Source organism: Schistocerca piceifrons, chromosome 4 (genome assembly GCF_021461385.2).
Source record: "Schistocerca piceifrons isolate TAMUIC-IGC-003096 chromosome 4, iqSchPice1.1, whole genome shotgun sequence".
Classification (NCBI taxonomy): domain Eukaryota; kingdom Metazoa; phylum Arthropoda; class Insecta; order Orthoptera; family Acrididae; genus Schistocerca; species Schistocerca piceifrons.
The window spans coordinates 371105547-371129737 of record NC_060141.1 but is presented as its reverse complement, the minus strand read 5'-3'; the positions used below and the strand labels follow the sequence as shown (position 1 = coordinate 371129737).

Genomic DNA, 24191 nt, shown 5'->3' with positions numbered 1-24191 from the left:
CTAAAAAGAGTGCCTTGCAGTTGTTCTGGCCATCAAGGAGTTACGGTCATATTTATTTGGCAAACCATTCACGATTGTATTAAGGCACAGAATAGTAAGGGGTACAAATTGAAAAAGAATTTATTAAAACTCACCCATATTGCCTCATGCAAATTCAAGTCACGCAAGAGAGAGGTGGAATCAGGAAGCGAGCCATTATGTTGCAAGTGAGTCAGGTTGATGGGACTGTCTGCCAAGTAAGGAACTAGAATTCAACAGAAAAAGAGGATGGAAAACGGAAAACCAAAGGAAGCGAGACAAGCACACCAGGTAACTTGTATAGCAAGTTGCAAGAAACTTTATCTATTTCACAAGAGCACTTAGCAAGGGACCGATTGGTGGAATTCACAGTGGTAGCACTCGATTCCATGATTATGATACTGAAGTGAATCTATGTCCTACGTGCTCCAGCACAGTCTATGAACTAGTGAAAGATGGTGGCCTTCGCCAAATGAACTTCAGGCTACTTGCCGCCAACCATTTCTTGATGGAGAACTTGCTATCTTCTGACAACACCATATTACAGAGTGCTGCCAATACCTGACTTCATAGCAGCAGCCAGCACTAGGGCCTCTTGAAATCCACATTCCTGTTCAAGACTCAGGCATCTTCGGGTGCTGAAACATACCAGCTGAAGGGAGAAGATCAACTGACCACACAACTACTGACGCCTGGTACATCATGGATGGGTCATCGAGGGTTACTGTAGAATTCAGAGTGGGACTGGGTACACTCTGTGCAGCCAGCATGAGAACAACTTCACCCCAGGCAGCTGCCCCCCTCCCCCCCCCCCCCCCCCACTCACAGTCAGCCACTGTGCCACCAGGGTCACTGACTTCACCTCCTGGGTGTGTAAACACTGAGCTGACTCGACGGATGACAGCTAGCAACATGCAGCTGAATTAGCAACAGCCAAGGCTGTTGCAGAAGAATGACAACTTGTAAACATTGCGAATAAATAACTGAATTCTAATAATGATTTACTGGCATTATCGATGCTTCACGGTTCCCCAGCAGCTACCCTCATTTAACGCGGAAGTGTCACCACTCAGCCCTCTGTAACTGTGAAGAATCGCCATTCTCTATGCTGGCTGTCAAGCCTGAAGGATTTGTACGGTCAACTGACAAGACGGGCATTAGCATTTTAGCAATACAACATTAAAGTGGAACACAAATGGGGATGCAAACACAAGGATGCTGACTGGTTTTCAAGGAATCTGTTGGCGGAACACAGTAGTGTGGATGAAATCTCAATCATCACTGCATTAAATGACACTGCTGCTGAACAGAGGGAAGATCCAGCACTGCTGAAATCCTTAAAAGGCTTGAAGGAAGAGGAACTGAGCAAAGAAGAATTCCAATTAATGAACAGAACATTGTATCAGTGGACTATGATCCAATGGGGCAGAAATAGTTGCTGTACATCCTACCTCATTATGGCCTGCTATTCTGAAGTATTTCCATGACACTCTACATCTGGTCACGGGAGTTGTGAAAATTCTACACAGAATCAGTCACAGGTATCACTGTCTAGGCCCCTACCGATCCATTAGACACTATGTAAGCCACTGTGAGGAATGTCAGCAACAGAAGCATATGCCGCAGTTACCTAGGGGGCATTATAACATCTCAAGACTCCAACATTTTCAAGACTCCAATTTAGTAAAAATAATTTTATTGTGACATATTTTAATATGCTGCCCTCTGTGATTCTTATCAAGGCAGCAAAGGGCATTTTTAATTCTCTGGTTGAGCAACTGTCTACCTCTCCATGAAGGTTCAGATGTTATCAGAGTTCTAGTTAATCATTCATATCAGACTGATGTCCATGTCCTCTGTGTGAAATCCTACTACTAAATTCCAATGGGAAGATCAACGACGAGGTCTCCTCATTCAAGGAAACTGGAGACCGACTCGACAATCACAAAGCTTCGATGGGAGGTGCTATCTCCGATGTTCATCATAGTGAAAAGGATGTGACATGAGCAGAACGCGACCATCTATCAGCGCTGTCAAACCCACTGAAAAGGTCTATATCTGGTGTGCTGTAACCAGCATCAATAAGAACTTCTGAAACAGTGAGTCGTCGTTTCTCAAGGAGAGGGAGCAACGCCGTGAGCTGTGGTTCATGCAGTGCGGCTCAGTGGTTTGTGTCATTGGCTGGCATGCTGTGGGTTGCTACTTCATACCTGACTGCTAGCAACTATTTGTAATCTAGCAATTATCATTTCTGGAAATTTCTCTTGTTTATATATCCTGGAATAATTAATTTTCGTATAAATAGCCACCCTCTCCATCCAGGAGTTCAGTTCTGTTCTGGTTGTATGCAGGTGTTCATAATAAACCTGTTTCCAGTGTTCAGTGTTGCATTCCATTGTCGACCACACTTTCTCAGTGTCATGGGTGGGCATAAAATGGTAACAGGATCGTTTTATCTCCCACCAGACTCATCTTCTGCATCTTCTGTTATAATAAAAAACTTTAGAGAAAACTTCATTTTGTTTGTACATAAGATCCCCTATCATACTTTAATCATCCAACAATCAACGGGGAAAATAAGTTTTGTTAGTGGTGAGCAATGTAAGATATCCTGTGAAACATTACTAAATGGCTTCTCTGAAAACTACCTAGAACAGATAATTCAGAACCCCATTCATGATGGAAGTATATGGGATCTAATGGCAACAAATAGACCTGAGCTATTTGAGGATGTCCACATCAAAATTGGTATCAGTAACCATGACACAGTTGTGGCAACAATGATCACTAAAGTACAAAGGATAACTGAAACAAGATATATACATATATTCAGTGAACTAGACAAAAATCAGTAACACCATATCACAACGAGGAACTTGAAACTTCCAGAACAGGGCAGGATAATGTAGAGGAACTATACCTCAAGCTTAAAAGAATAGTTGACCACGCTCTGGATAGATATGTTTCCAGTAGAACAGTTCATAGTGGAAGGGAATCTCCATGGCATACAGTGAATGTAAAGAAACAAGAGACAGCTGCATGATAGGATTAAAACAAAGCATAGGACTAGACAAAGAGATGCTGAATGACATGTGTTTGGCTGTCAAGAGAGCAATGCACGAAGCCCTCAATGATTACCACAGCAGAATACTGTCAAATAATCTCTCTAAAACCCACAGAAATTTTGGTCATACATAAAGACTGTTAGTGATGACAAAGTAAGTATCCAATCCTTAGCGAATCAGACAGGAACTGTGATTCTGGGTAGTAAAGCAAAGGCCGAAACTCTTAATTCTGTTTTCAAATGGTCCTCCACAAAGGTAAGCCCATGAGAACTGACCCAATTTAATCCTCATACCACCGAAGAGATAAGTGAAATAAGTATTAGTGTCAGTGATGTTGAGAAACAGCTAAAAATCGTAACAACTGAACGAAGCTCTAGCGCCCGATGGAATCCCAACCAGATTCTATACTGAATTTGAGGCTGAGTTAGCCCCTCTTGTAACTATCATGATACCCCTCAAACAAAAAACCTTGCCTAGTATGTGGAAGAAAGCACAAGTCACACCCTTCTACAAGAATGGTAGTAGAAGTGATCCACAAAGCTATAATCCAATATCACTGACATCGATTTGTTGTAGGGTCTTGGAACATATTCTCAGCTCAAACATAGTGAGGTATCTCAAACAGAATGACCTCCTCCATGCCAACCATCATGGATTCCAAAACCATCCATCATGTGAAACTCAGCTCACATATTTCTTACTTAACATACAAAAAGCTTTGAATCAAGGCATTCAGGTAGATTAAATATTTCTTAATTTCTGAAGAGCATTTGATTCATAACCACACCTATGCTTACTGTCAAAAGTTTAATCATATGAGGTATCAAAAGAAATTTGTGACTGGATTTAATACTTTTTGATACGGCGGATGCAGCAGGTTATCTTAGATGGGGCAATCATTATCAGATGTAAAAGTAATTTCGAGCACGGCCCAGGGAAGTGCATTGGGACCCTTGCTGTTTATATTGTATATTAATGACCCCACAGACAATATTAATAGTCATCTTGGATACCAATATACTGTTTCAGCTGTATTTTGTTTTTCATTATTTACTGGTATCGGTTTCGAGGCACTGTAAACCATGTCTTCAGGTGAACATATAATTAAAACATCTAAACTAAAAAATATTCACCTGAAGATGTGGCTTTTGGTGCCATGAAATCAGTAGTGATCTAATAATAAAGAACAAAATACAGCTGTAGTGGTTTATTAATACACAAGATGAGTACTCATAGCACTGGTTGCCCTACCTGTAAGGTTGTCTGCAATATTAATAGCAACCTCAGACTTTTTGGAGATGAAGCAGTTATCTATAATGAAGTGCTGTCTGAAAGAAGCCACATGAATATTCCATCAGATATTGATAAGATTTCAAACTGGCGCAAAGACTAGCAACTTGCTTTAAATGTTCAGAAATATAAAATTGTGCATTTCACAAAATGAAAAAAAACGTTGTATCCTATGATTATAATATCAAGATATCACAGCTGTCATTGGCCAATACAAATACCTGGATGTAACATTTTGTAGGAAGATGAAATGGAATTATCACTTACGTTCTCTCGTGGGTAAAGCAGGTGGTAGACTTCAGTTTACCTGTGAAAGTGCAATAAGTCTACAAAGGAGATTGCTCACAAGTCACACATGTGACCCATTCTAGAATAATGCTCACACATGTGGGATCCATACCAAATAAGATTAACAGTTGATATTGAACATATATAGAGAAGGGTAGCATGAATGGTCACAGGTTTGTTTGACCCATGGGACTGTGTCACAGAGATGCAAAGAAACTGAACTGGCAAAATCTTGAATGTACACATAAACTATATCAAAAAAGTCTACTAACAAAGTTTCAAGAACTGGTTTCAAATAATGACTCTATGAATATACTACAACTACCTACATGTCACTCACATTGGGATCGTGAGGACAAGCTTAAATCAATTACTCTATATGTGAATGACTGGGCAGAAACCCCAGTAACTGGTACAATGAAATGTACTCTCTGCCATGAACTTCATGGTGGTTTTCAGAGTTTAGCTGTAGATACAGAAGTATCAAAGACATTCATTTAACAATTCAAATCAAGCAAGTAATCGTATTTACTGCTAATGAGAAAATTCTTGCTTACAAGAAAAATACAGAATTTTGAATGATTCGTATGTGCTCTAAGGAGTTTGACTGCTTCCCAATAACAAAAGGCTTTTTAAAAGAGGAAGGGGTTGAAATAGGGGAGGCATTTATTGAAGAAGTTATTCAACACCTGAAAGTTTTGAGGAGTTGTTGTTAGTATTTTCCAAACAACAGACTAAAAATGAAAGTGAATTGATGATTAAAAACCTATTTATTGTGCATACACGACCATTGACATGTCAGCAGAATACAAAGCTTTTACTGAACTGAAATCTCGTTCATCATTAAAAGAAAAATTTTAACAAATGCTATTAGTGGAATCCTAGTGCAGTTTTAAAGAGAAATATCCTCACATCACAAAAGGTCTGTTGGTATTTTTCACCATTTGTAACCACATATCTTTGAAACTGTGTTCTCAGCTCATGTTGAAGAAAAAGTAGATATGGCTACAGACTTAATACCAGACACGTCACGAGAATTCAACTTTCATCCATAAAGATCAATATTAAGTAAATCTGCAAAAACACGTATGATATCAATCATCTATTTAAATTTAAATTTCAAAACTTTGTCTTATTATATTACTTTGAATTTAAGTTGCTTTAAGGACTTTTGGATTAATTTTGAAATTAGTTTTTGAATCACATAAATATTATTTTAGGTAATTGTCATTTCTGTTGCAAATAATCAGTCTATAAAAGTAGCAGTAAAAGCATACTACAGAAAAAAACAGGGGTTTACAATAAAAGTGTGGATAGTAACAAGCCATTAACTTATAGCAAAGATTAAGAAATGCTGGTGTAGACTGTCGTACAGTGTTCAATAAATCACAGAATGACAGAGGTGGTACAGTTGATGGAACTTCTATTCAAGCTGTACAAACCAGAAAGTCACTTTACATTGTTACACAATATGAAAAGATAGGAGCACAGCAACTTCACACATTTCTCAGTGTTTCGTACTTGGATCAGTTCTTGTCTTAATACACATCAATCACTTGTTTTATTTTTTAATAATGCAAGTATGGTTGTTACATATTTAGGTCACAAACTGAATACTGAATCAACATTGTTCAATAATGCTCACTACTGAAGGAAGAGATCAAAGGCAGTCCAAGATGTGCTGGAAATCTTGTAACTGATCAGTTCTGTAAATACAGTGTAAGGGAAAAAAGGAAAAGAAACCACACTCACACCACAAAGGAGTTATCCAAACGAGGCAGAAGTCAGTAGATTTGATGTACATGTACAGACAAACAAACAACTACAATTTCAGAAAAATCTGATAATTTATTCAGGAGAAACAGCTTGATAAACTGAGCAGGTCAGTAATGCATTGGTCCACCTCTGGCCCTTATGTACAAAGTTGTTTGGCTTTCTACTGACTCAAGACACACAGGAATTAAAGACATTAGCTGCCAGTGGACAGTAATTTTCATCAAAGGGAAGTTGAAAATTTGTGCTGGACCAAGATTCGTACCCAGGTCTCCTGTTTACTAGGCAGATGTGTTAACCACTACACAATACACACAGTGGTTAACACAACTGCATGGACTACCCAGCGTGCCAACCTTCACAGCCAAATTCTCAACTTACCCACACATTGCTGATGTAGTGCTCCTGCTCATTACCCTGATTATTCATGGTATCTTGCCGATTCCCCTAAGTGTTTGAGCTTGTTGTGCATCTGCACTGAAGGGATCATTGGCTGTCATTGCCTTAAGTATATATACATGGTATCTGTTCTTCTGGACAGGTAGGGTTTCTCAAGAACAAAGACAGTCAGTAGAAACTCTTTATTGTATGCAGGCGGGCATTATCTTGCTGAAATGTAAGCCTAAGATGGCTTGCAATGAAGGGCAACAAAATGAGGCATAGAATATTGTCAATGCAGCGCTGTGCTATAAGGATGCCACAGATGGCAACCAAAGCAGTCCTACTATGGAACAGAAATGGCACCTCAAATCATCACTCCTAAGCTGTTGGGCCATATGAGGGATGGCAGTCATGTTGGTATCCCACTACCATTTAGAGCATCTCTAGAAATGAGTTTGCTGGTCATCGGGGCTCATTTTGAAGCAGGACTCATCATCACTGAAGACAATCCGCCATTCAATGAGATTCCAGGGCGAAGACATGTCTGGAGACGACATTGACAACAGTGGAATACCAACCTGATTGTCGCCTCCCATACAGCCCAAGAGCCAGGAGTGGTGATCAGGAGCACCATTTCTTTTCATAGCAGGACCTCCTTGGTTGTCGTCCACAGCATCCTTATGCACAGTGGTTAATTGAAGATATTCTAAACTCTTTTTATTGCTCTTCATGGCAAGTTATCCTGGGCTTATATTTCAGTAAGATAATGCCCGTCCACATATGACAAAAGTTTCTACTGCTTGTCTTCACGTTTGCCAAACCCTACCTTGGCCAGCAAGGTTGGCAGATTTCTCCCCAATTAAGAATTTTTGGAGCATTATCGGCAGGGTCCTCAACCCAGCTCAGGATTTTCATGATCTAATCCCCCAGTTGTACAGAATTTGGCATGACGTCACTCATGAGTACATCCAACAACTCTATCAATGAATGCCAAGCCAAAGCACAAGGTAGACTAACGCATTACTGACTTGCTCAATTTGTGAAGCTCTTTTTCTTGAATAGCTCATCCAGTTTTTCTGAGACCGTAACCATTTGTTTGTCTGTATACATATCTCACTTCCAGCTCATTCAGATAATTCCTTCATGGTGCACTTTTTCTTCACCACCCGCTCCCCTGTGTGTACTAATGTGTAAGGTGCCTCTGAAAAGTTCAGTGAATGGTCTCAGAAAATAAAGAAAACAAGAGTTACAAACAAAATGCTCTACTGACCTACAAAATAATAACCATTAGCTACAACACACTTCTGACATTGGTTGTAAAGCTTTTTAAAACTCTCAGGAAATGCTTCTTGTGGAATCTCGTGGTTATACGTCGTTGAACATCTGCATCATTAAAGAAGACGAGACCTCGTGCTACCAAAAAAATCCAAAGACCAAGTGACAGTCAGTGACGTGGTGTTCGTTATTTTTACTATCACCCTCATATAGAAATTCATGATGGATCGAACCCTCGCTGTCATAAATGACAATTAACATTGTCTTGATCTTGGATTTTGACAGATGACTTTGTTTTGGGAGGTGGGAAAAATGATGAAACCATGACATTGACTATCCCCTGGTCTCCAGACCAGCCTGGTAACACCAGGTCTCATCTCCTATAATTGTGCAGATATCCAACACCACGTGACCACAGCATGTCAACCAACTCCACAAGAAGCATTTGCTGACAGTTTCCAACAGCTTGTTGTAGCTAATGGTGAGTACTATGAAGGCCCGTAAAGTCTTTTCCCACCTTGTATTACTTGTAGTGTGAGGAAGGCATAAATTTTTGGCCATGCTAGCTGTATCTGTGAGATTGACTGATGCTGTCACGCAATGAGTAAAATTCCTTACCAAGAGCAAAAGTTTTTTGATAGTGTAAAACACTTTTGGAATTCATAAAGCCTTCAACACAGAAAATTGATAAAAATATGGAATGGTAAAGATGTCTTGTGATGATACATTTTCCAAACATTGAGGCTTGTGAATATCAAGTTAAATTATTTTAACTGTTTTCCACTTCTCACAATTTAACTCAAGATTTTTGGACACAAGAAAGATCTGTTACAAGATGGTGCCAAGGGACATAAAAAGTGGACCAAAAGACAATTAGAGGAATGGGTGGTGGAAACTCTCTGGAAAAATAAAAAAGGCAGCCTGTGATTTCTTCAGGGCTGCTATCACTGGTACAGAATCATTCTTTCTTAGGTATGATCTTGAAACAAAACACAAACTCAAGGTAACACACTGTCCAAACACCTTGACTGAAGAAGCTCAAATGTGTAAGTCAGGAATCAGCCCCACGTTCACTTGCATTTTATCAGCAGTATGAGGCTCATTCACAAATAGTTTGTGTGTCTGTAGTAAATTGTGAAGCAAACAGTTTACAATGAAGTCAATAAAATACTCAGAAAAACTGTGACTCAGACAATATCACATAATGAAGACATCTGAATGCTCTACCATGACAATATTCCCATCACATGGCCTTTTCACTCAACCAGGTTTCTTGTTTTTCTTTTTTTTTTAAGAATGAGAAAAATGGATTTTCATTGCACTCCAGTTCCCTCAAATAGCTATGTCTCAGTAAGAGTAAGTCATTCTTTTGAAAAACCTTGTGAAAGACCAACATTTTCACATCGTTGATCGCAATGTAGGAGGATAATCGCAGAACTGAAAGTCGAAAGCTTGCACGAATGTTCCACAGAGTGGAAACAGTGGTTCCACCAATGTATAGCTTCCCAAAGGAACTAGTCTGGCAACAATATGATTAATGTAAAAGAAATAAATACACAGTATAAAATATTTGCAAAAATAAATAAATAAATCAGTTGCTACTTTTCTGTCAACCAAAATGTTAATTCAAAACAAATGTATGATCTCCTCTCCCTCTACCATACTAGTACCAAACACACACACACACACACACACACACACACACACACACACACACACACACACACAGAGAGAGAGAGAGAGAGAGAGAGAGAGAGAGCTAGGATTAAAAACAATAATAAATGAAGGCACACTCACTTCTCAGTAAGTCCACAATTATTGTTAGAATTTCATTTGCAAAGCTTCTAGCATGCTCATGAGCCTTCCCAAATTCCACCCTGATGTCATCGTCCACAACAAGAGCTTTGATGACAGAACATACATCTCTTATCAACAAAGCACTAGATGCACCATTTTCCAAAAACTGTTTTAAAATATTGACTATATCATGATCAAAAATATTTTGTCTGTTATTTTCATGTTTCAGACAACACTGCTTCGTCCACTGTAAAACCTGGCGTTGTGTGCCTAGGTCAATATGCTCTTTCAGAAATTTGATTATCAAGTTAGTGCCTTTTTCATCTAACAGATCAGGTTGCCCAGTCATTAAGGAGATCATAGCATCAAGTGTTACAAGAGTCACATCTCTGTTTGTTTCATACAACTCCAAAACTTTTATTAATAAATCATAGGCTCCATTTTTCCCAGCCAGAATTTTGTGGGCAAGATCTTTGTCACATTCAGCTTTCAATTCTGATAGTTCTTGGCAAAGTTCAGGCAATTTTGTATCTGTTTTTAAAAGGCCTTTTAAGCGACTAATTGTATGCAATAAAGACTTCTTGGAACTATCTGCAGGTGTATTCTCCATGAGCTCTTTTACTACATTGCTCAAATCTACACCCTGTAAAAAGAGAAGTATGAATTACTAAAGAATGCACAATACCATCATTTTTATATCACACTTACATATATTTATTCTATAATTGTTTTTCAAAACTAAAACTCAAGTTTAAACATGTTTAGGTCAAGAGACAACTGACTAGGAACTACAACAGAAACAAAGCAAAGGAAATGCTACAGTATTCACAGCTTGACAACAAAATACATTTTACACATACGTACAGAATTAATCTCGAACACTGTTCATATTTTATTCATTTGCTATTGTGTTTACAAAAGACAGTATAAAAGTTCCACAAGATTGACCTATTAACACTGATGTTTAAAAACATTACCACTACATATTAAATTTCTCTACTCTTGGAAACTATTAACCAAACAATTTTCTCATTAAGTCCTGTGGTGACAGGACACATTCACCATCCTGAGAGATCAGTCTTACAGGAAAGTTAGAGAATAATTCTGAAAACTACAGGTGCTAGATACTCAGTGCCATTTTTTTCCAATGTACAAGAACATTGTCATGAGCATACAAGTATATTCTGTCTCAGTCTACAAAGTGGGACAGGCTAATGAGTTACCTACTCAAAACAATCTCTCAACAAAGCACCAGTCATAACAGACTTTATAAAATTGTTAAGGCTTTTGTGGCCACTTGTTGACAAACTGCCTATTGGCTTCTGTTCCGGGTCTTCAGCCGACACTCATCTAATGATTTTACTGACGTTTCGCCAGCACGAGTGGCTGGCATTGTCAAAGCTTCACCCTCCATTGCCGGTGGTGAACTGGAGCCGAGCTCGCAGCCACAGACTATATGTACCTGGCGCGCCAACATTCGAGGGCTTCTCCACGGTCATTTTCAGTGCGGTTCTCCTCTTGCTACCTGCGACGGTCGTTCCCTGCAGCACGGGAAGCCAGCATCCGTTTATCTTAACGCTTCCCTCTTTCTCGTTGAAACTGTTTGCGTGTTTTTGTATTTCTACAGCTTCTCTGAACAAGAGTTTGTGATAGTGCTTCTCTACAACCAGCACTTCCTTGTCGGTGAATTTTATTACATGGTCAGCCTCACTCAGTGCGTGCTCTGCCATGGCCAATTTCTCCACCTGCCCCAACCTGCACTGTCACTTATGTTCTTTGATCCTGGTGTTGCTTGATCATCCAGTCATTCCGACATAAACTTTTCCGCAAGTACATGGTATATTCCCAACATTGCAAGTGGATCCCTTTTCTCCTTTGCCGATCTAAGACACTCTTTGATCTTCCTTGTCAGTTTGAAAGTCGTCTTAATGCCATGTTTGCGCAATATACGGCCGATTCTGTCCGTCACTCAGGGAATATATGGCAGAAAGGCCGTACCAGACATTTCTTTTTCTGATTCCTTACTTTGCAGAGTGTTTGGCTCTGTTACACTTCTAATATAATTTGTGGTGTACCCATTGCTCATCAGAACACACAGAACACATTCCAAGTGTTGCATTTCATGTCTGAGGTGCTGCGGCTCACATATTCGTCCTGCTCGCATTACAAGTGTATTAATCATGCCTCTTTTCTGGCTCGGGTGGTGGTTTGATAGTTTGTGCAGGTATTGGTCTGTGTGTGCCAGTTTTAAATATACGCTGTGTCCCAGGTTTTTTCCATCCGTTGTGACGAGCACATCTAGATATGGCAGTTTTTTGTCCTTTTCTACTTCCATGGTAAATTTTATGTCGGCATGGAGGCTGTTCAAGTGTCTTAGGAAGTCAGCGAGCTGTTCTTCACCATAGCTCCACACAACAAAAGTATCATCAACGTACCTGTACCACACCTCAAGTTTGCAAGTCACCAAGTCCAGTGCCAGTGCTTCGAACTGTTCCATGAAGAAGTTGGCCACCACTGGACTAAGAGGACTACCCATGGCGACACCTTCCAGCTGTTCGTAGAAATCGCCATTCCACGTGAAGTAGCTCGTGGTGAGACATGCATGGAAGAGCTTTGTGATGTCATGCGGGAAAAAGGAACTGATGTGCTCCAGAGTGTCACTGAGTGGCACTTTTGTAAACAAAGGAACAACATCAAAGCTGACCAGGATGTCATTTGGTTCAAGTTTCATTTTCTTCAGCTTCTCAGTGAAATGTCCCAAGTCGTTTATGTATGTGTTGGTTTTCCCCACATGTGACTGGAGCAGAGAGGCCAAGTGTTTTGCCAGTTTATATGTTGGTGAGCCAAGAGCGCTAACAATCGGTCTCAGTGGTACGTTGTTCTTATGGATTTTGGGTAATCCATACAGCCAAGGTGCTAGGGCTTTTGTGTTGCGCAGGTTTCTCTGTATGTCCGCTGGCAGAGAAGACGCCTTGATTAATCGATTCGTATTCCATGTGATTTGCTGCGTCAGATCTGCGCTTAGTTTCGGTACATCGTCTGATCTAATAGGTCTCGGATCTTTTGCTCATAATCTCCGGTCTTCATTACGACGGTCGCATTCCCCTTATCGGCAGGCAGTACCAATATACTCTAGTTGGCCTTGAGATTCTTAATGGCTTGTACCTCTTCTTTCTTCAGATTGCAAGCTGGTGGTTTTGCTCGGCACAGTATCCTGGCTGTTTCAGTGCGTATTTCCTTTGCCATTAGTGAAGGAAGGGTCTGAATGGCCGCTTCGGTGTTGGCAATGATGTCCTCCATAGGTATAGTTCTTGAGATGATAGCGAAATTTCCTCCTTTTTGAAGAACAGACACTTCCTCTTTGGTCCATTCTTGTTCAGTGAGGTTGACCACTGTGTGTGACATGTCGAGAATCACCTTGTCGGTTTACTTCGAGCGTCTTTTATCTTTTTCTTCTGTCACTCGGTGCAGCACTCGAGTTCGTTCTGCATGGTCCTGTGAGTGATGCTGTTGATCTTGTCCCAGTCATCTCGATGCATTCTGCTAATTAGTTGATAGAAAATGTGCAAAAGTTCCTGACCTGTTCTTGCCAAGTCTCTCCGTGTTGTATGAATTCGCTCACGAAGAAAAGCTCGTCCCATTCTGTCGTAGATACGATGTGCTTGGGCGGTGGTGAACAGGAGCTTGCATTCCAAGAACTGTGGTGTAGCACCTTCATCTCGGCCCCCTGACAATAAAGCAAGAGAGGACATAAATCGCGCTTTCTTCTTCCATCGTTGGTCCAGGCGTCCATACAATCTACAAATCTCCTTCCCATAGAGGAGTAATACAAAATTGTTAAAGCTTTGATGGCCACTTGTTGACAAACTGCCTATTGGCTTCTGTTTCACGATCTTTGGCCGATGTTCATCTAATGATTTTACTGACATTTCACCAGCACGAGTGGCTAGCATTGTCAAAGCTTCACCCTCCATTGCCTGTGGTTTAGAGAAACTGTATCACACATGCTTGTTCAGAGAAGCTGTAGAAATACAAAAACACGCGAACAGTTTCAACAAGAAAGAGATCCTGGCTTCCATTACAGCAGTGAACGACCGTCGCAGGTAGCAAGAGGAGAACCTCACCGGAAATGACTGTGGAAAAGCCCTCAGACGTTGGCGCACCAGATACATATAGTCTGCGGCCGCGAGCTCGGCTCCAGTTCACCACCAGCAATGGAGGGTGCAGATTTGACTATGCCAGCCTCTTGTGCTGGCGAAACGTCAGTAAAATCATTAGATGAACGTCAGCTGAAGAACCCGGAACAGAAGCCAATTGGCAGTTTGTCAACAAGTGGCCACGAAAGCCTCAACAATTTTGTATTACACCTCTATGAGAAGGAGATTTGCAGATTGTATGGACGCCTGGACCAACAACAGAAGAAGAAAGCGCGATTTATATCCTCTCTTGTTTTTCTGTCATGGTGCCAAGATGAATGTGCTACACCACAGTTCTTGGAATGTAACCGCCTATTCACCACCGCCCAAGCACATCGTATCTACGTCAGATAGGAATTAGCTTTCCTTCGTGAGCGAATTCATACAACATGGAGAAACTTTCAAGAACAGGTCAGGAACTTTTGGACATTTTCTATCAACTAAGTAGCAGAATGCATCAAGATGACTGAGACAAGATCGTGAGCATCACTCACAGGACCATGCAGAACGAACTTGAGTGCGGCACCGAGCGACGGAAGAAAAAGTTTGAAAGATCTCGGAAGCAGACCGACAAGGCGATTCCCAACATGTCACACACAGTGGTCAACCTCACTGAACAACAATTGACTGAAGAGGAAGTGTCTGTTCTTCAAAAAGGAGGAAATTTCGCTATCATCCTGAGAACTACACCTATGGAGGACATCATTGCCAACACTGAAGTGGCCATTTGGACCCTTCCTTGTGAAAGGGTAGAGGAAATACACACTGAAACAGCCAAGATACTGCACCGAGCGAAACCACCAGCTTGCAATATGGAGAAAGAAGAGGTATAAGCCATTAAGAATCCCAATGCTGACAAGAGTATATTGGTACTGCCTGCTGATAGGGGGAATGCGACTGTCGTAATGAAGACCGGCCGAGGATTATGAGCAAAGGATCCGAGACGTACTGAAAACTAAGCCCAGATCCGACGCAGCATATCATACGGAATACGAATCGAATAATCAAGGCATCTTCTCTGCTGGTGGACATACAGAGAAACCTGCGCAACATAAAAGCCCTACCACCTCGGCTGTATGGATTACCCAAGATCCATAAGAACAACGTTCCACTGAGACCGATTGTTAGTGCTCTTGGCTCACCAACGTATGAACTGGCAAAACACATGGCCTCTCTGCTCCAGTGACACGTGGGGAAGACCAACACATACATGAAGAACTAAGGACATTTCATTCAGAAGGTGAAGAAACTGAAACTTACACCAAATGACATCCTGGTCAGCTTTGATGTTGTTTCTTTGTTTACGAAAGTGCCACTCAGTGACACTCTGGAGCACATCGGTTCCATTTTCCCGTAAGACATCACAAAGCTCTCCCATGCATGTCTCACCACGAGCTATTTCACGTGGAATGGCGATTTCTACGAACAGCTGGAAGGCGTCGCCATGGGTAGTCCTCTTAGTCCAGTGGTGCAAAAGCATGGTGCCCTGCAACTCACCCTCAGACTGAGCAACACTTCAAACTGCAAGATGTCAAAACATGTGAAAAATGGCCACAGCTCAGACGTTCATGTGAGGTTTAAGGTGGGTTAATAATGTCATATTGGGACCAAATTTCACCATTGTGGACATGTCACATGACTGGAAGGTCATCACAACTCTTATCCGCATTTCACCCTTTCTTTTGACACCTCTGCAATCGAGTTCAAAACAATGCCGTTCAGCATTTGAGTCATGTGGTTTTCTTATGTATGGCTGAGGAAAATATTTCAGACACAACACCGCTCAGAATCGACATGAAAAGCTCTCAGGTGATGACAAAGGGCATCAAGATAACCACACTTTCCCTGGGGGCATTGATTCTCACACCTTCTGCAATCGAAAACAACAGTTGACAGTGCGATGAGCAACAGTATGATGTTCTTGGCAACATTCAACACTGCTGACACCCCTGGACAATTCAACCCTACATTAAGATATTGTGGAGCTGCAAACCCATCAAATGTAATCTGACCCCCTTGGTTGTAGCGCGGCCAAAATTTTTTGCTCTGGTGTATGGTGTGGAACCACTAGGGAACATTCAAAAGCACTCGACGAAATCTGAATGTGATCAGAAGCAGTAAAGAGTGTTTATGCTTTTTCAGCCATCCTGTTTGGTGCCCTCCTGTGGCTATGGAGGGGTGCAATATTGAGATATGCACAAATAAAACAGCAAAGGGTCCCTCTAACAACCCCCAGCTCAGCAACAACACCCTTGGTGCCCCCCCCCCCCCCCCACATACACCTTTCTTGAGCATGTTAAAAATGTACCTGTCAGAGATACCCATTCAGCTGAGTGGTGCCTCGGGGCTGCTCTAACGCCACAGGGCACGCAATCCCTTTGACACCCCTTAGGTGGGGTTGCCTGCCTTCAGGCACTAGAGCAGCCAAGAGACACCTCTTAGTTGAATGGGTCTCAGTCTCTGACAGCATCATTTGTAATGTACTCAACAAAGATGCATGGGTGGCATTGAGGGTGTTGCCAAACTGGGAGGAGGAGGAGGAGGAGGAGGAGGAGGAGGAGGAGGAGGAGGAGGAGGAGGGGGTCTTATGGGGACCCTCTGCCTTATTATTCATGAACATCTCAGTGTAGCATACCTCCGTAAAACAGGAAAAAGCTTAAATACTATTTGCAGCTTCAGACATTTCAAATTTTGACAAACACTTTTAAATCGCCCCAACTGGTTCCACCTTGTATACCACAGCAAAATATTGTGGTCGCACTACACACTAAAGAGGTTAGTTCACATTCAATGAGGTTGCAGCCCCATCATGTCCTTAGAGCAGGGTTGAATCGTCCATGGGATATCAGCAGCGTCAAATATTGTTGAGAACATCGTTCTGCTCTCATCGCACTCCAGAATGTCATTCTCAACTGCAAAACGTATGGGAATCAAAGCCCCAATGAAAGGGGTCTTTCACTGACACCCTTTTATGCCACCTCCTGAGGGCTTTCATGGCATTTCTTTGCGGCAGTGTGTCTGAAACGTTTTCCTCGGCCACGCATTAAAAAAATCAAGTGATTACAACTCTGGAGGTCACGATTCTGAGCTCCACAGCAGATGTAGAAAAGGGGGTAAAATGTGGGAAAAGTGATGTGTAACAACCTTCCAATCATATGACATGTCTACAATGGTGTTTGGTAGAATTACTGTGAAATTTTGTGCCAATGTGACATCAATAACCCAGCTTAAACCTTCTGATCTATGGCCTTTCTTTTTTCACACATTTTTGACGTCTTGCTGTTTGAAGTGTTGGCCAGTTGCAGGTAGTCATGTCTCTGCACCATTACAGAGGAAGGCTGTAGGCACCTATGAGCCAAATTTCAAATGTTTCAGAAAAGTGACAACTTCTATTTTTTATTAGTGTATTTTAGACATACACTAGGAAACATCTTAGAAATTCTGAACTGTATGTAGTTTATGCCTTCAACATTTAGCAAGGAAGTATTGGCTAAATACCATTAACTGTTATCAATGAAAAGTTCATTAACAGCACTTTCTAAAACTGTACTTTCTTGGCAATGGGAAGTCCTTAGTGGGATATAAATAATTTAAGGATTAAAGATAACAATGAACCAAATCATAGAGGGGAAGAGTTGTCCACATAAACAAAACCAATAACGTTGATAGCTTTTGCACAAACCCTTCTTCACAACTATAAAGTACATATACACATGCAGAGCTACACTGTCCCAGATGAAAACAATTTGCTGGCAATGCAGCTCAACTGGGCTGAAGGATAGTGTCAGGTGAAGTGGCACGGGGAGAATGGAATCTGTAGACGGGCTCCCTTGGGATCAAAGATGATTTGCCTGTTAAATCAGCTACAGTGAACTCAGAGAATCTTGTTCCTCATAGATCAGATAGAGAAAAGATTAATATGATTTTAGTAAACTGCAGGAGCATGCAAGGAAAGGTCCCAGAATTAGTATCGCTTACTGAAGGTTATAATGAACAGATAGTATTGGGAACAGAAAGCAGGTTGAAACCAGACGTCAACGACAACGAAATCCTAATTTCAGATAGGAATGTTTATCGTAAGGATAGGTTAGTCTCCAATGATGGCGGCGTTTTTATTGCAGTAAAAACCTGAATAAAATCTAGCAAAGTTATCACAGATTCCGAATGTGAATTATCTGGGTGTAACTGAGTATCAAAGAACAGTCAAAAATGGTGATCAGATGCTTCTACAGGCCACCTGTGTCAGGATCTGTAGTTGTAGAGCACTTAAGACAGAACTTGCAGATCATTATTAGTAATTTTCCTGATCATGCCATTGTAATAGGGGTCGACTTCAACTTAAGAGGTTTAGATTGGATTGGGAGTGTTATGCTATCAAAACTGGTGCCAGAGACAGGTATTCATGTGGCATTGTTCTGGACGTCTTATCAAAAAATCACCTTGAGCATGTAGCAGTTCTGCCTACTTTATTTTCTTCATTTGTTGTCCTCGGTGTCGGCGTACTGCATTGCTACACTGGCTGAAAAATGGGTTGTGGATTCCAACACTGACTACTGTAAATAATTTAGCCGACAGGTGCACAGTTGCGTTTCACAGTACTTTAATTTCACTTTTCACAACCCCCTAATAATACACAGTTATATGGTCAGTGCACTATCGTTAAACTTTTGATACGCATCATTAATAGTTTGCAGGCAAACCTCCACATACTGCTACAATAGTTTACTACTGAACATCTAAGAGCAGTAAAAACCTCACCACAAATTTCACAGTTCTTGAAGCATAGAAAGGTATATATGTAACAGGCATTGTTATTGCTTTAACACAATTCCTATTGGTGTAACACTTATTTCACTCTTAAGTTGATACAATGTTGTCGTCATAATCAACACAGGTTCCTCGTCTGAAACTCGGTCGTGGACTGACTGTCTTGTGACTAAAAATACTTTAAAATTACTAGTATTTCATCTTTCAAATGTTTATAATTAGTATAGAATTTAAATTTGTTTATATGTCAGCAATATAATTCAAGTTAAAAAACAATTACTGATTTTGCCCTATAACGAAAGATACTAACTAGGCATAGTAAAAATTAATTAAAAAATCAATTACATACATAAATCCCAGCACGAAATTAGATCTGGTGTTATATTCTTTAAAACTGAGGCCAACCTTTCTCTTTTATGAAAATGCAGATTATATTCATGTATGCTAATGGTAAATAGTTCAAAGTAACAAAACGAATTTAAGGAGGCACATGGCAAAACAAGAGGGGAATTAAAATTATCCCAATTTGCTTCATCACAAGCAGATAGTTAGAGAACCAACTCGAGAGGGTAACATCTTAGACCTCCTGGCAACAAACAGACCTGAACTTACCGAATCAGTTAATGCAGAGGAAGGTATCAGTGATCATAAGGCTGCGACAGCATCTATGATGACGAGTCCTACAAGGAATGATGAGAAAGGTAGGAAGACATACTGGCTTTTGCTCAGCAAGGGTGACAGGATACAAATTTCTAAATACCTCAGCAGTCAGCATCAAATATTTTTTTATGAGAATGAAGATGTGGAGAACAAATTGAAAAAATTCAAAGGCATCGTTCAATATGCCCTAGCTAAGTATGTTCCAAGTAATGTTTTAAGGGATGGGAAAAATCCACCATAGTTTAATAGCCACGTTAGAAAAGAGCAACATAAACAAAGAGTACTTCATCTCAAATTCAAGAGAAGTAAAAACCTAGCTGACAAACAAAACCTGAACGAAGCGAAAATGAGCGCAAGGAGAGCAAAGAGAGAAGTGTTCAATGATTTTGAAAGTAAGACATTGACAACCGACCTGAGTAAAAACCCGAAGACATTTTGGTCGTATGTAAAATCAGTAAGTGGGTCAAAATCATCTGTTCATTCTCTCAGCGGCCACACTGGCACCAAAACGGAAGATAAGAGAGAGACAGCCGAAATACTGAATTCGTCTTCAAAGTTGTTTCACCGCATAAGATCATAACACTGCCCCTTCTTTCAATCGTCATGCAAACATCAAAATGGCAGACATTGAGATAACCGATTGCAGAACTGAAAAGCAGCTACAATCGCTTAGTAGTGGAAAGGCATCAGGACTAGATGAGATACCTATAAGATTCTATAAAGATCATGCAAAAGAACTTGCTCCCCTTCTAACAGTAATTTATCGTAGATCGCTTGAGCAATGAAAGATACCTAATGACTGGAAAAAATCGCAGGTCATTACCATTTTTAAGAAAGGCCATAAGCCAGATTCACACAATTATAGACTTATATCGTTGATGTCAAACTGCTGAAGAATTATGGAACATGTTTTATGCTCAAGAATTATGACATTTTTGGAAAATGAACATCTCCTCTATAAAAATCAACTTGGATTCCACAAACAGAGATCCTGCAAAACTCAGCTCGCTCTGTTCCTCCATGAGATCCACAGCGCAGTGGACAACGGCGTTCAGGTTGATGCCATGTTCCTTGATTTCAGTAAGGCATTTGACACCATTCCACATTGCCATTTAATGAAAAAAAATACGAGCTTAAGGAGTATTGGAACAGACTTGCGATTGGATTCAAGACTTTCTTGCAGACAGACCTTAACACGTCACTCTTAATAGAACAAAATCAACAGTCGTAAAGGTAATATATGGAGTACCACAAGTACCACATAGGACCGTTGCTGTTCACAATATATATAAATGATCTAGTAGAAAGCATCAGATGCTCTTTAAGGCTATTCGTAGATGATGCAATTGTCTATACCACAGAAGTAACACCAGAAGATAGTAAGAATTTGCAAAACAACCTGCAGAGAACTGATGATTGATGCAGGCTCTTGTAGTTGACCCTTAATGTAAATAAATGTAACATATTGCACATACATAACAAAATAAATCCACTATTGTACAGCTACACTATTGATGACAAACATTTGGAGACAGCACCTCCCGTAAAACATCTAGGCATTACTATCCAGAGCAACCTTAAGTGGAATGACCACATAAAACAGACAGTGGGAAAAGCAGACACCAGACTCAGATTCATTGGAAGACTCTTAAGGAAACGTAACTTATCCATGAAAGAAGTGGCTTATAAGGCACTTGTTCGCCTGATTCTTAAGTATTGTTCATCTATCTGGGATCCCTATCAAGTAGGACTGATAGAAGAGATAGAGAAGACCGAATGAAGAGCGGCGTGTTTTGTCATGGGATCACTCAGTTGGCAAGAGAGCATTACGGAGATGCTAAACAAACTCCACTGGCAGACGTTACAAGAGAGACATTGTGCATCACGGAGAATGTTACTATTGAAATTTTGGGACAGCACTTTTGAGGAGGAGTCACACAACATATTACTTGCCCCCACCCCCCCCGCACATACAATATGGAGGCTTACCAACAATCATTCTTCCCACGCACTATTCGCAAGTTGAACAGGGTTGGACAGATCAGATAGTGGTACCGAACATACCCTCCGCCACACACCATTAGGTGCTTGCAGAGTATGATGTAGGTGTAGATGAGAGTCAGGGAAAAGTGGCTGATGGATAGGGGGGAGAGAGACGGCAGATGCACAGGATAAGAATGTGGCATCAACCAGCTTGTTCTGGCTGCAGGCCGGGAAGTTGTGAGCAGCACACAATCACATGGAGAGTGAATTGGGGAAGGGAGGTAGAAGAGAGGACAAGGAGAAACTGAGGAGATGAGGGTAACAGCACGGGATGAGTGAAGTTACGATCATGGGATGCATGTGGATGTGAATGTGGGGCAAGGGCTAGGGGAGATTTGAATCCAGGAAGATTAAGGGATTGCAAGGACAATTCCCACTTATGCAATTCAGAAAAGCTGGTATGGGGGAGGAAGAATTCAGATAGTATGGGTTGTAAATTCGCTAATGAAATTGTTGTGCTCAGCAGCTTGTTTCACTAATGGTTGGTCAGCTTTGCTCCTTGTCACGGTTTGGCAGTTATTCTGGTGGACAATAAGTTGATGCATAACCACAGCTGGTACGTAGCATAAAAGCTTTCACAGGTGCCCCTGCCTCTGATAGGATAGGATAAGCCTGTTTATGAAAGTGCAGTAAGATGTTCTGGGTGAAAGCATCAGACAGGTTTAGAGCCTGGGCCTCCCATGGGGATAGAACCCATGTGGCAATAGAACCCATGTGGCAAGGGGTTGGGAGTAGGTGTGACATAAAGATGGAAGATTAAAGTTTAAGTCCCACTGACAGCACAGTCATGAGAATTGGAGTACAAGCTCAGAATACAAAAAAAATGGGGAAGGAAATTGGTTGTGCCCCTTTAAAGGGAACCATACTGGCATTTGCCTGGAGCCATTTACGGAAATCACAGAAAACCTAAATCTGGACAGCTAGATGCTGATCTGAACTGTCATCCTCTTGAAAGTGCATCCAGTGTGCTGACCAATGCACCATCTCACTCGGTCATAGGATGGACTAGAGCATACCTTAGACTGAGTGGCCAGTGGAATATTATTTTGGGGAGGAATGGGGAGGATTGTGGCACAATAATCAGTAGATGAAACACTAGAGAAGGAGATGGTTATGTAGTTCCCATCTAGGATGATACTGGGTTGTGAGAGGCGTGCTCTTTTGCAGTGAACTCTAGAGGGGCAGATAGAGGATTAGGGAAATAAACCGGGTGATCAAAAAGTCAGTATAAATTTGAAAACTGTATAAATCACAGAATAATGTAGATAGAGAGGTACAAATTGACACACATGCTTGGAATGACATGGGGTTTTATTAGAACCAAAAAAATACAAAAGTTCAAAAAAATGTCTGACAGATGGCGCTTCATCTGATCAGAATAGCAACAATTACCATAACAGAGTAAGACAAAACAAAGATGATGTTCTTTACAGGAAATGCTCAATATGTCCACCACCATTCCTCAACAATAGCTGTAGTCGAGGAATAATGTTGTGAACAGCACTGTAAAGCATGTCCGGAGTTATGGTGAGGCACTGGCGTCGGATGTTGTCTTTCAGCATCCCTAGAGATGTCGGTCGATCACGATACACTTGCGACTTCAGGTAACCCCAAAGCCAATAATCGCACGGACTGAGGTCTGGGGACCTGGGAGGCCAAGCATGACGAAAGTGGCGGCTGAGCACACGATCATCACCAAACGACGCGAGCAAGAGATCTTTCATGTGTCTAGTAATATGGGGTGGTTCAAATAAAACCCCATGACATACCATGCATGTGTGTCAATTTTTACCTCTCTATCTACATTATTCCGTGGTTTATTAAGTTTTCAAATTTATACTGACTTTGATCACCCGGTATAAATATCATATATGCAATTAGTTTGCAGGATAGGTTAGCATGCACCATCCATGAGTGGGCAGACTGCAAGGAAGAGATTTTTTTAATGTAGATGGGATGTAAGTTATCAAAATGCAGCACTGTTGATGGTTAGTGGGCTTCATAGCAACAAAGTTTTGGACAGCGGTATCAAAGAAGTGGAGGAAATGCCAAGGCAGGCGGCACGCAGGGCTGAGGAGACCAGGTAAAGAGGACAGGAAATAAGATGTTGGGGCTGTGGAGGAAAGTGGATAGACTGTCTTGGTCTTAAGTCCAGATCATGGAGATATCATCAATGAACATGAACCAGACAAAGGGTTTTAGATTTGGATGGTTAAAAAGAATTCCTCTAGATGGCACAAAAACAAGTTGGCACAGAAGGATGCCCTGTGAGTGCCCATGGCTGTTGTGACATTCGCCTGACTTATTTCTTCGTTGATAGTCCTCAGTGTCGACGTACTGCACTGTTATGCTGGCTGAAAACTGTGGGGGTGGAAGTTCAACACTGACTACTGTAAATGATGTAGCTGACAGTTACACAATTGTGTTTCAGTTCTTTACCTTCACTGTTCACAACCCCTCAATAATACACAATTATATGGCCAGTTCACCATTGGCAAATGTTGATAAGCCTCATTAATACGTTGCAGGTAACATCAGCATACTGCTACAATAGTTTGCTGTTGAACATCTATAAGCAGTAAAAACCTAACCACACAGTTCTTACAGAATAATACAGTACATATGACACTATTCTTCA

At 41.0% G+C, this 24191-nt stretch overlaps 1 protein-coding gene across 1 annotated transcript in view; it reads right to left on the bottom strand.

The window, feature by feature from the left end:
* Nucleotides 1–24191, bottom strand: part of LOC124795169 (armadillo repeat-containing protein 6 homolog) — a 101646-nt gene that overhangs the window by 67514 nt on the left and 9941 nt on the right. The window contains exon 2 of the mRNA XM_047259063.1: nt 9888–10530. Coding sequence (XP_047115019.1) covers nt 9888–10530 — 643 coding nt within the window. The remainder of the gene's footprint in view (nt 1–9887; nt 10531–24191) is intronic.